This window comes from Triticum dicoccoides, chromosome 7A (assembly GCF_002162155.2).
Source record: "Triticum dicoccoides isolate Atlit2015 ecotype Zavitan chromosome 7A, WEW_v2.0, whole genome shotgun sequence".
In the NCBI taxonomy this organism is placed as follows: domain Eukaryota; kingdom Viridiplantae; phylum Streptophyta; class Magnoliopsida; order Poales; family Poaceae; genus Triticum; species Triticum dicoccoides.
The window spans coordinates 590,076,534-590,089,520 of record NC_041392.1 but is presented as its reverse complement, the minus strand read 5'-3'; the positions used below and the strand labels follow the sequence as shown (position 1 = coordinate 590,089,520).

Here is a 12,987-nt window from a genome sequence, read left to right as displayed (position 1 = left end):
TCATATGATTCGCGTTCGGTACTTTGATAATTTGGTATGTGGGTGGACCGGTGCTTGGGTACTGTCCTTACTTGGACAAGCATCCCACTTATGATTAACCTCTATTGCAAGCATCCGCAACTACAACAAAAGTATTAAGGTAAACCTAACCATAGCATGAAATATGTGGATCCAAATCAGCCCCTTACGAATCAACGCATAAACTAGGTTTAAGCTTTTGTCACTCTAGCAACCCATCATCTACTTATTACTTCCCAATGCCTTCCTCTAGGCCCAAATAATGGTGAAGTGTCATGTAGTCGACGTTCACATAACACCACCAGAGGAGAGACAACATACATCTCATCAAAATATCGAACGAATACCAAATTCACATGACTACTAATAACAAGACTTCTCCTATGTCTTCAGGAACAAATATAACTACTCACAAAGCATATTCATGTTCATAATCAGAGGGGTATTAATATGCATATAGGATCTGAACATATGATCTTCCACCAAATGAACCAACTAGCATCAACTACAAGGAGTAATTAACACTACTAGCAACCCACAGGTACCAATCCTGGACTTGGATACAAGAATTGGATACAAGAGATGAACTAGGATTTTGAGAGGAGATGGTGCTGGTGAAGATGTTGATGGAGACTGCCCTCTCCCGATGAGAGGAGCGTTGGTGATGACGATGGCGATGATTTCCCCCTTCCGGAGGGAAGTTTCCCCGGCAGAACAGCTCCGCCAGAGCCCTAGATTGGTTCCGTCAAGGTTCCGCCTCGTGGCGGCGGAGTCTCGTCCGGAAAGATGGCTTATGATTTTTTCCTCATCGAAAGACTCCATATAGCAAAAAATGGGCAACGAAGGGCCACCAGGGGGCCCACGAGGTAGGGGGCGCACCTAGGGGGTAGAGCGCGCCCCCACCCTCGTGGGCAGGGTGTGGCCCCCTGGTGAACTTTTTGCTCTCAGTATTTTTTAAATATTCTGAAAATGACTTCCGTGAAGTTTCAGGACTTTTGGAGCTGTGCAGAATAGGTCTCTAATATTTGCTCCTTTTCCAGCCCAGAATCCCAGCTGCCGGCATTCTCCCTCTTTATGTAAACCTTGTAAAATTAGAGAGAATAAGCATAAGTATTGTGACATAATGTGTAATAATAGTCTATAATGCAATAAATATCGATATAAAAGCATGATGCAAAATGGATGTATCAAGGAGGCGAAGTGTGCCCACCGCACGAGGCTGCGGGCGCACCTTCAAGCGGAGGTGGTTGCGGTAGCCCGCGAGGTGGAGAAAGAGGAGGCCCTCCATGCCCACATAGCCGAGAAGTGGCGAAGGAGGATGGTCAAGGAGATGGCAAAATATCAAAGCAGGCTGGTCTGTGCCATGGCCGGACTGTCTCCCAAGGAGAAGGACACGGACGATGACAGATCGGACAACTCTAGTAGTGAGCAGACCCGCCTCGATACATTTTGTATCTTCGGTCGCTACTATCGCACAGACGACAACAAGGACAAGGGCAAGGGCGGTCGTGGATTAACTTCTTCCATTATTGTGTCCATTTTTGGTAATCCGATGGCATGTGTCAACTACATATGTAACTAAACATTGCATCGGGGTTAGTGTGGATTTGAGGATTTGGTTTGATAGATCCGGTTGTGGATGCAAACTTGGATGCCCGCCGTCTGTACATATTGCTTCACTCGGCCTCTGCAGTGTGGGTAGGGTGCTCAGGGTTTAGGGATGACGACGCCGCCTCTAAGGGTGGAGTGATGATGATGGTGCATGCGCGTTGCCTTAGCGAGACCCTCTTTAGTGTGGTGTGAGTGAGATATTTTATGTGTACCGCTCATCGGCTGTGAAGGTTTCCCGCATGGTTTTTCTTAATTAACAGGGCAATATGGTTTACGCTCGGTTTTTTTTAATTAACCAAGCAACTTTGTTTTCTTAGTGAAGGCAGGAATCCTGCCATTTTGAAGAAAAAAAATGCGTCGAGTTGGTTCTAGTCAATTCTCTCGACCACGTTCATGAGATGGCAGGCTGGTGGATGTGGGCCTGACTAAGAAATCAAGTCATGTGTCATTCTTGTGTTATTTCTTTTTCGCATTAACTTTTTGTTTGGCCACGAAACAATTTATGTGTTGAACGCTTGGAGCAATTTGCAGCCCATCCTTCATTTTTTTCATGCTTTTATATATCCTGTTGTTCACACACCTTGTTTGTTTTATCATCTTTAGCACCTATTTACGCATTTATTTTAACACAATTTGCACCAACGCGCCAGGTATTTCTCATAGTGCTTTATCGATAGAGAAATCCGAAAACTGCCTAAATTTAAAATTCACCCTATTCTTGATAATGTGAATCATGAATCGCAATTCATAAGTGGTCGTGGAATTTCTCTCTTTTCCCTTTTCATATGATTTTCCCCTATATTCAGATCTATCTATATCTATACCAATATAAAAAAAACCCAAATGGACAGATTCAACAAATCCCGACCATCAAATCTGGTCAATCAAACGACTGAGACTGCTCCAATGATGAGCGCTCAACATGTTTAGTGTACAGTTAATATCATACAAAATATTAACGCCAATGCTAATCACATACTTAATACGCAAATAATATCGTACCTAATATTTATGTGTAATTAATATATTACCTATTAGTATTAAGGTGCATTGCAGGTACACACTACTAGTTTTATATAACTGCAAATCGAGCCTTCCCGGGCCTACATGCCAACCAGCCAGCCTTCTCGCTCCTCCTCGTCCTCCCCTTTCTCGCGTCCCCATTTCCTCCCACCAAATACGGCACCGTGATCCGCCACCGACCCGCCGACCGATCCCCGGCCGGCCATGGCCTCCGACCCCGCCGCCTGCTGCCCGTGGGACGCGCTCCCGGCGCACCTCCAGGAGCGCATCCTCTCCCGCCTGCCGCTCACCGCGCTCGTCCCCGTCGCCGCCGTCTCCCGGGCGCTGCGGCGCCTCCTCCGCTCCCCGGCCTTCCACGCCCTCCTCTCCCCGCACCGCCTCGACGCCTTCTTCCTCCTCTCTCCGCGCCTCGCCTTCCACCCGCTCTCCCGGCGCCTCCTCCAGGTGCCCCCCTCGCCCCCGCTCGATCCATCTTGCCCTCCCCTCGTCTCCTCCGCCTCCCCCTCCTTCCTTGTCACCGCCGACTCGCTCCTCCGCCTCCCGGCGCTCCCCGACCGCTCCTACCTCATCGCCGTCGTCGTCCCACCCTCACCCTCCTCCACCTCCAGCCGGGATTACACCCTTGTCGCCGTCACCACCAACGGCGCCGCTGTCCGCTCGTATTCCCTGGACTCCGCCGATCCCTCCCCACGGTGGGTGCCTGGGGCCGAGCTCCCGCTGCCATTTGCGATCCTCGGCAATGCTGCGGTCGCCACTGACCGTTCTCGGCTCTTTGTGCTCGGCCGGGGCCCGGACGCGCTTCTGGTGCTTGATCTCGAGACCAGGAAGTGGGCTGCTCCGCCAGTTGTGATGCCGCATGGCCTTACGACGGCCCACCTGTTTGTTCTTGATGATCGGCTGTTCTTGGTAGGTGGGGTGGAGAGGCTCGGGGTGCTGGAGCGGGTGGTGGTGTGGCAGTTGGACAACAATGAAGCAGTGGGATGGGTGGAGGTAGCCACAATGCCGCCGGAGGTGTTCGATGAGTTGGTGGCTGGTAGGCATGGTAGTTTCTGGCACTTTCAGGCTGCGGACAGAATGGGGACTCTTTGTCTGTACAATGCTTTAGATGGGAGGCTGGTGATGTTTGATGCGGTGGATTGTGTATGGACGATGATGCCACGAGTGTCTGGGTTAGGAGCCGGGGAGAGCCAAATGTGGTTTGGGCATGTCTTGGAGCCAGGCGTCGACCTATTGCTGGGACAACGCAGCCTGTGTTCATGAGGTTGTTTTCTTGGCCTTCATGTATTGGTGCAATTCTGAAGCTTCAAATCATGTTCCCTGAACCGTGTACCTATGGTTGTTTGTAAGTAGGAATAACTGGTTCTGTTAGCTGTTTGCTCCAAAAATAAAGCAACCCTGTCCTTGTATGTGGCATAATGCTTCAAGCATCCCAAGTTGTATCATGAAAGAATATCAATGATGAAAACTTTGATAAACCAAAAGGGCTAGATTTCCCTTTTCTGTTTGTCTGTGGGATGAATGTCAGTGCAAATTTCTGCATCAATCTTCCCAAAGGTTCTGTGCTGTTTTATTCCTGGTAGCCACACGCTTGAATGGAACCTTTCTTTTTACATGTACCTCAGTGTTATTTCTTTTACTTATTAGTAACCGTTTCTGTTTCCACAGGAAATATCTAACTTCAAGATTCAAAGCCATCATGTGAGTCAAGGCTGTTGTATCACATAAGCTCAAAATTTCCCAATAATTTTATGTGCAGTTTTCTTTTGGGGGGGTGGGGGTGGGTGGGGGGGGGTGATTTTTGCTACTGTTTGTCAGTTAGCATTTGTCAAAGCCCCTCAACATTAGGTGGCACATCATAATTACTGTCGAAGTGTCTGTCACTGTCATTCATACTGCAAACAAGTAACTCAACCATGTCAAGCCTTGGCAAAATAGTTACCTAGTTTCTTCATGTATTTTTGCTGATGTCTGTTATTGATGCTATGGAGCTCTATATAATGGGCCATTTAGTCATTCCCTTGTGGAAAGCATCCTAAGTTCTAATATGACATTGAATTATCGATCATGCTTATCAGTGTTTTCTATCTTGCCAGAAGGCATGGATAAAAAGATTGTGATGCAGTGACAGGCTTATAATTGATGCCCAGTCTGATTTGTTTGCTCATTGGCCTGCAGAGCTATCTCGGTTCTTTTGGGTCAAGTGTCAATGTATTATGTCTTCCGATATTGAATAGGAGTTGGCAGTCTACTGGAGCATAGGCTGAAGAGTTGGGGAGCAGGATTGGGTGTGGGAGGCAAAGAGAAGGCTTCCGGCCTGTCGAGTCCTCCTCTCTGGTGCCCACCGTGGCCTTGTAGAAGCTGCCCCAAAGAAGCGAGGGTTTCGATTCGGCTGGATGTGAGCCTTATCATGCCTTATTTCACCATGGATGGCATTGTATCTTGTACACATACAGTTTATCTAAAAATGTACTTTTGCTAAGCTATTTCGTGTAGGCAGCCTAACCTTTTTATGTTCTCACAATGGAAGATTATGTTTTCATTGTAAAACTACTTTACAATCAAGAGAGAAGACTACTTAGTTCTAATCTTCAAAAGAAGACTACTGGCCCCCAAGCCCCAAGCTTGTTTAAGCAGAGATAGAAGATTATGCTGATCTGCCGGCTCTTATTCAATGAGGGGGTACATGCTATGGAAATATTGAGCACCCATGGTGGAGCTTGGATTTGGGACTGGGAGCATGTACCTTTTTTGTCTGAGAGGAGGCCAAAATTTATGTCTTGATTGGATTTGAAGTAAGCTCATCTGAGCTTATTTATACACAGATTTAGGCTCAACAGTATTTTGATCCTCATGTTTGTGACCAAATTAGCTCTCCCATGACAGGTGTTCCCTAGTTTAACCACCAAATATTTCTGGCCGGTGAATTTGCTTTACTTATCACTGTTTTTTGTTAGGCGTTGGTGCATTTTTATGCCACTATCCTTCCTTTTTGTCCTTGTCAATATTTTATTTTATCCGTTTCATAAGCTTTTGGTGCAAAGGCAATCATTATCTCTTGCCGTTCAATTCCCCACTTCCTTGCACAAAAATTAATCTGTGACAACCCCAACTGTTAACTCCACATGCAAGCAAAGAAATATGGTCCATACCTACTTCAGTCAACATGGCCAAGCCAGTGCCAGAGGCATAAAGACAGAGACTTTTAAATCTGCCTTGGTTTCAGATCTTGGAGAACTAACACAGTGGGCTGCCCGGGGATTGATGACCTGCTGCTGATCATGGGCTAGACTTGGTGTTGTTTCAGCTGGTAGCTGGCCTTTTTTGATGACTAGACTAGAAGGTACGCATGTTCAGCCTGTTCATTACCAATATCTTGAAGACGATATTGTTGTTTTATCAGTTTTCCTTTTGGGAAGCTAGTCAATCTGTCTAGTTGTTGTGCATTTGCTCGCATCTGCCTTCTCTCTGTTGTATTGGTTTGACACTGTTGAAGAAAGATGTGTCTAACATATCATGCTGTGCAGGAACCGCCGGAGTGAATCTTCAGCTGGCATACCATGTTGAAGAAAGATGTGTCTAACATATCATGCTGTGCAGGAACCGCCGGAGTGAATCTTCAGCTGGCATACCATGTATAGGGTCGACTAAAATAGAAGCGCAACCCTTGTGGTAAAGAATAGAATATTTTTTAACTTTGGCCGTCAGATGAGTTTATAAAGGAGCAGTGCCATGCATCCGACATTTTTCTATCCGACGCTTGTCTGGGTTAGTTAATCACCATAGGATCTAATTGCCAGTTTTTTTCTTTTTCTTTTTTTGCAGGAAAGGATCTAGTAATTGCCAGTTGAACAATGATCTAAGGTTCACATCGTCGTACATAACCAGAAGGTATGGTACGTAAAGCAATTCCGTTTATAAAGGGTACCCCTTTCCTGTGATAAAATCTTGCAAGTTCAACAAAACACAAGTAATCCATGCTCATCTTTATTTGCAATATTTCGAACAGTCGTGTTGATGATGTAATTATCATTTGCAGTCAATAAAGATAGTCATGATGGCCTTCCCTGAAAAAAGCGGTTACATGATGAGTTTCATCCACTAGTGTTTCTTTGTGTAGCGATGAACGAAACAAGTTCGCCTAAAGTAAGAAATAAAACATGTATCTGTCGGAAAAGAAATGAAACAAGTACTTCCTCCGTTCACAAATATAAAATGTTTTAGATTTGAATATAGACTACATGCGAACTGAAATGAGTGAACAAATACACAAAAATGTGTATGTATACATCCGATTCACAAAAAGGTTAGAACATCTTATATTTGTGAAATAAAGATGGGGGAAGAAAATGTCATCTTTCTTTGGCCGGCCAAATTGCACCCTGGCCTTCACGTCACCTCCGTGATCTAAGCTTGATGGTTTGGCTGTGCGGCAACAGGTCACTAGCTAGTGTCACCTCCTTTGAAGCTCATGGTTCGTGCCAAATGGCACATGCCCATCTAACTTAATTATCCACTGATTTGCTGATGGAACCTCGTACTTAGCAGTCCGGGTCAAGATTTAAAAGTGCGATTTCGTCCACACATGTGTGTAGTTTAAACAAGTCTGTCCCATTTAGAAACAAAACGGCAATCAAATTATCTCCTGCAAACGTATGAGATATGGCGCTTGACCTTGACATTGTCTGTGACTGCCGGCCGGCGAGTGGAATGCTTTGTTTTGGCTATCAATTAACTTTTTTCCTGTGTGTGTCACTATCACACTATGGAAAACAATGTAGCGTAAGTGAAGAACTGAAGATATATAAGAACATAACATGAGTATACACTGACCAGCAAAGTAAACACAAATGAAGCCATTAGCCATGTCTCCCTCTTTTTCCAGCCACCGCCGCCGTGCCCCACTGCTTGTGCTCTTGCTGCTCCAAGCTCATCTGCTTCTAGTTGTAGCCAACAGACTCACAATTGCATCGACTTTCAGGCCCCCAGATAACATCACATGCTCGTCCGGGGACTACGCCTTCGGGTTCCGCGCCCTTGACGCTGACCCTAGCCGGTTCCTCCTTGCCGTCTGGTTCTACTTCAACCTCACCGAGGGAGCCAGCCCTGCGGAGCACAAGGTGGTCTGGTACGCGAAAGACCCAGTCTCAGGCTCGGCAGTCACGGCCACGGCACTATCCATGCTTACCATCAAAGATGGTATGCTCTCCCTAGCCGCTGACACCGGCAACATCTGGAGGAACCCCAACCCTGGCATGTGGGGCACTGACCTCGTGCTCCAGGACTCAGGCAACCTCCAGTTCCTCACCTCCCCGGGCACAACTGTCGTGTGGGAGAGCTTTCAGGATCCGACCGATACGCTCCTCCCGGGGCAGTACATGGGCGCTGGAGTTGCCCTTTACTCCAAGCTCTCGGACACAGACTTCCTGTCTCGTGGCCGCTTCAGCCTGAACGTGCAGACTGACGGTCACCTTGTCTTCCACCTCCTGAACCATGCCGCTGGCAATCTGGCTCAGGACTTAGACAACATATACTGGGCGAGCGGCACATACAAGACTGGGGAGGACGGCAACACGACTCTTTTCTTCGACTCGCCGGGGCATCTCTACTACCAAATCAAGGACGGCACGGTGCATGACGCGATACCTCCACTTCTAAACTCCACCATTAGTTACCACCAGCACGCATCGCTCGATCCAGACGGCATCGTCCGCGTCTACACCAGGCCGAAGAATACCACCGGGGGAAGCAGCAAAGTGTTGTGGGCAGTCAGAGGACAGTTCCCAACCGAAGGTTGCACGAGGAAAACCACTTTGCAAGGTTTGTGTGGCCCCAACTCGTACTGTGTGTATGGTCCTAACAACCGGCTGGATTGTGAGTGCCCAAGCGGCTACTCCTATGTCAATTCTCAGCTCAGGTACATGGGCTGCACACGGGTTCATGCCGCAAAGCTGTGACGGGAAGAACTACTCCGCCGAGTTTGAGGTTGTCAAGCTCCCAAACACCACTTGGACAAACTCGCCATACGAAAGACTTATGCACATCAGAGAGGACGAGTGTGCAGACTACTGCTTGGACGACTGCCTCTGTGTCGCTGCTACTTATGATGGAACTTACTGTAGCAAGATGGTGTCGCTGGCAGGTATCGGACGCCGTGGAGATGACATCGCCATGAAGGCGTTGATCAAGGTGCGGACGAGCAGCCCCTCGTTGCCGGTGCCACCAAGAAGGATATTGCCTTATGCACTATTCGGTGGCTCGGCATTCCTGTTGCTGCTGTCCGGGGTAAGTAGTCTCATGTTACATTGCTACCTTAGGAAGAAGAATACCAACCATGACTTTGTTAGGGCTTACACCACAAAAGAGCTTTACAAAGCCACCAATGGCTTTCGTAAGTTGCTAGGCAGAGGAGGCTTTGGCGAGGTCTACCATGGGGTGTTGAAGTCGCTACATTCCCCCGACATAGCAGTGAAGAAGCTCATCAGTTCCAATGATTACAGTGAGAGGGAGTTCGCGAATGAGGTACAGTCCATCGGCCAGATCCACCATAGGAACCTAGTCCGCATGGTTGGTTACTGCAAAGAGAAGGAGCAACGGATGTTGGTGTTCGAGTTCATGCCAGGTGGTTCCCTTCGGAGCTTCCTATTCCAGCCTCAGCAGCAACCGATGTGGAGTTGGCGCGCTGAGGCAGCCCTTGGCATCGCCAAGGGCCTGGAGTACTTACATGAAGGATGCAATTATCCAATCATCCACTGTGACATCAAGCCCGACAATATATTGTTAGATAGCAAGAAAAATCCGAAGATTACTGACTTTGGGATTGCCAGGCTTCTTAGTGACCAGCAGATGCACACCACTGTGACCAACATCAGGGGCACAAGGGGGTATATTGCTCCCGAGTGGTTCCAAAGCGACAGGCGCATCGACACCAAGGTTGATGTGTACAGCTTCGGTGTTGTGCTACTAGAGATGATATGCTGCCGAAAGTCCCAGGAGCCAGTGCCTGGTCAGGATGGTGACGACTCGGTCATGCTATTCGAGTGGGCTGGTCAGTTGATTGCTGATGGCAGGACCGAGGTTCTGTTTCATAGTGATGACGATGCCATTGAGGATTTGGTCAGAGTGGAGAGGTTCTTGCGTGTTGCTCTCTGGTGCATTGAGCAGAATCCTTCGCTCCGCCCGACAATGCACCAGGTGGTGCAGATGCTGGAGGGTGTTGTTGAGGTCGACACTCTACCTGCTCCTACAAGCTCCAACTGTTCATCGCCGTTCGCCTCTTCAGTCGACGAGAGCCCTCTGTTGTCAGCTGCTGCTACTCTCGCGATAGAGTGATTCTTACTGTACTAGTCAATTCTGATAGGCTGCAGTGTCGAAATGAGTTTCTTTACTTATTACCAATGCTAATTGTTTCGCCGTCTTGTAACTGGTGTAGCTACGTTTCTGTAAACAGGACATCAGTCATGCATTCTAGCTACATACATGTCTTCTACTCCCTCCGTTCCTAAATACTATAAGTCTTTTAAGAGATTACACTATAGACTACATACGGAGTAAAATGAGTGAACTTATACTCTAAAAGGCGTCTATATACATCCGAGTGTAGTCTCTATAGTGGAATCTCTAAAAAGACTTATATTTAGGAACGGAGGGAGTAGTAAATGTCAGCATATCTTATGTGTTCATCCATTGTGGTCCAGTTATGCAAAATCCTTTGGTTTGAGCACTACAAAAGTTCAATAGTGAGAAGAAACCTCAAACTTTATTCAGATCGAGTCTTGCCTTCGCCTTCAAGAAAAGAAGGGGAGAAGTGTTATCCCAGTTCTAAGCTAAGACTGAAACATCAACCTTAAAAAAAGACTGAAACATCAAGCCTTGATGTTGCCTAGCCAGAAAAGCATGGGGAATTGCGCAAGGATAGAAGAAAGCAGTGGTTCCTGCTAGGATGTCTCTCATAAGTCCTGGGTGCACCTTGCAGAACCCTCTTCATCGTCTTCACCAGGAATACCCCGGTGCAGATACAGAACCATGGCAGAACAGAATAGTATGAGTAGCTCCAGAAGATGTGGACAAGCATCGCAAGTGAGGTACCAGCAAACCCATGCCCAGCATATGCCACCATGTCCAGCAATGGCGATTCACCACTTCCCAGTGAGTACAGACGTACAATAGAGCTTTAATGAGGATGACTTGCATAAACCAACCAAGTAACCCTCTTGTGAACTGTATAGCCAACGATTTCATGTCTGGAGCTTGGAATGACGGGGGTGCGCCCATCTTTCTTCAAGACCAATGTTCTGGCTTGTCCGCAGAGACTTGAAACCACACGATTCCAAAAAGATAATCATTCTTCAAACTTTTTGCAGACAGAACAAAAGGGCCATTGCTAAACTGGTCTAAGCTATTCAAGATAATTACGGGGTTAACGAAGGGAATTGTTTACCTGCATAAGCACTCCATGTTCTGGCTTGTCCACAGAGACTTGAAACCACACAATGTCCTCTTGGATTGTAACATGATCCCAAAGATTGCTGATTTTGTATCAGCTAGAGCATTGAGTTTAGATGTAGCACAAGAGCACACGAGTAGGGTCATGGGAACCAGGTATCAGCTACCTAATATATCAATCATCACAGTTCCCACCATTTTGTCTTCAGATGTTCTAATCTTACAGTTTTGATATCTTTTGTTTCACTTTTCAGTGGTTACAAAGCTCCGGAGTATATGCATCTTGAGGAGTTTACTCGATGAAGACAGATGTGTTCAGCTTTGGCGTTTTGGTTCTGGTGATTATTAGTGGCCGAAAGAATACCATACTCGACAAGCAAGGGGATACTGTTGGTGATCTTGTACGAGATGTGAGTGAACTGAACATATATTCCAAGCAAGATTTCTTATAGTTCACATTCACGAAATGTTTACTTTTGTTGCCAGATTATTTTCCTTCTTTTGCGCTGCAGTTCTCTCATGTCAAGCTTGTTGAAAACTATTTCAGGCCTGGCGTATGTGGAAGGAACAAAGGTTGCATGAGCTTGTGGATCCGTTGTTAGGTGACGGATATGAAGTCGCCGAGATAATGAAATGCGCTCAAGTGGCACTGGTTTGTGCTCAGGAAGATCTAGCATATCGGCCCGCCATGACAAATGTTGCTGCAATGCTGAACTCTGAAAGCATAAGCTTACCGATGGAGCCTAAGCAACCCGGTACGCTGATCCATGGGTGTGCTGACAGAGACACGACATCGACATACGTGGGCCAATCAAGCAGGACGATAGACATAACTATAACGAGCTCTGCTCCAACGTCGACTAGAGTTTGAATTTTGGGCTTTTTTAGGGGTCATGTAGCGTACATATTCGAGATACTGAGACCAATTTCGCAGAGTGAAAATAAACATGTTTCTGTGGTACCAGCTACCAGACTAATTTTCCATGAGCTGCATTGTAGTAGTAATTCAGATATACGATGTTTCATGCTTTGTTGTTACTATTCCAGTTCAGCGAAGTTTACCTGGGATTGCTCATATTTGGGAACATTTATGAACACATTCAACTTGAGAAATGAGAAATCATCAAACTTGTTCAACTTGGCAAGCAGCAACCACAGATCTCACAGTTAAGACGTGTAGATCTGTGGACATGGAGAACACGCTACAAACACATCGGGATCTCAAAATAAGCGCTGTTCAAGATTGAAAAAAAGTTCCTAATGCACCTAAGTTCATAGTTAAACATCTTAACTCTGAACTTAAGTCGCTGGCCCAGACTTAAGATGTTTAACTCTGAATTATGCCTGGGCCGATTCGGATTCATTAGTGCGCGTTTTGGCTATGGCTAAGCCTGGGCCGACTCGGATTCAAATTGCTTGCTCTGTCTCTCCCGCGTCCCTCTTTTCTTGCTCGCCCCGTTTCCCGATCAATCTCTGCCAACGCCGGATCGCGTTCGCTTGATCGTTGCTCTCGCGATCCCACAGCCGCGACCATGGGCGCCACCACGATGCTCCCGCCGTCTCTGCTCCCGCGCCGTAGCGCCGCCGCCGACCTCCACCCCTGCTCTTCCCGCGTCCCCGTAAACCCTGCCTTGATGGCGAATCCCGCCGCTGCCAAGACGCCGAAGCGGCCCATGTCCGTGCGCGACGGGCAGCCGCCGGCGAAGCGCGCACGCGATACCTGCTCCGGGGGCGAGCTCCTCAACGCCGCTGTTGCCGCCAAGATCAACAGCAGCAGCCTTCCGTGTCCCGGCACCAGCAGTAGCGGCGAGGATCCAAGAAGCCCGACGGCGACCAAGAACCCCGTGGCCAGCTCGCCGGAGACCGCGACGCAACCGAGCATGCGCGAACTGA

The 12,987-nt window shown here is 47.5% G+C and overlaps 1 protein-coding gene and 2 pseudogenes across 1 annotated transcript; all 3 read left to right on the top strand.

Moving 5' to 3' along the window:
• The first annotated feature begins 2,754 nt into the window (after positions 1-2,754).
• On the top strand, positions 2,755-4,367 carry LOC119330430 (protein ABERRANT PANICLE ORGANIZATION 1-like). Its single transcript, XM_037603535.1, has 2 exons — positions 2,755-3,913; positions 4,318-4,367. Exon 1 carries the CDS (start codon positions 2,857-2,859, stop codon positions 3,910-3,912), a length of 1,056 nt encoding a protein of 351 aa, XP_037459432.1. The 5' UTR covers positions 2,755-2,856; the 3' UTR covers position 3,913; positions 4,318-4,367.
• Positions 4,368-6,559: 2,192 nt separating this feature from the next.
• LOC119330429 lies at positions 6,560-10,519 on the top strand (annotated as a pseudogene).
• Positions 10,520-10,657: 138 nt separating this feature from the next.
• LOC119330431 lies at positions 10,658-12,056 on the top strand (annotated as a pseudogene).
• Positions 12,057-12,987: the final 931 nt, after the last annotated feature.

Excerpts from the sequence above, each read along its gene's own strand:
- LOC119330430 (XM_037603535.1), top strand. The coding sequence starts at position 2,857 with ATGGCCTCCGACCCCGCCGCCTGCTGCCCGTGGGACGCGCTCCCGGCG.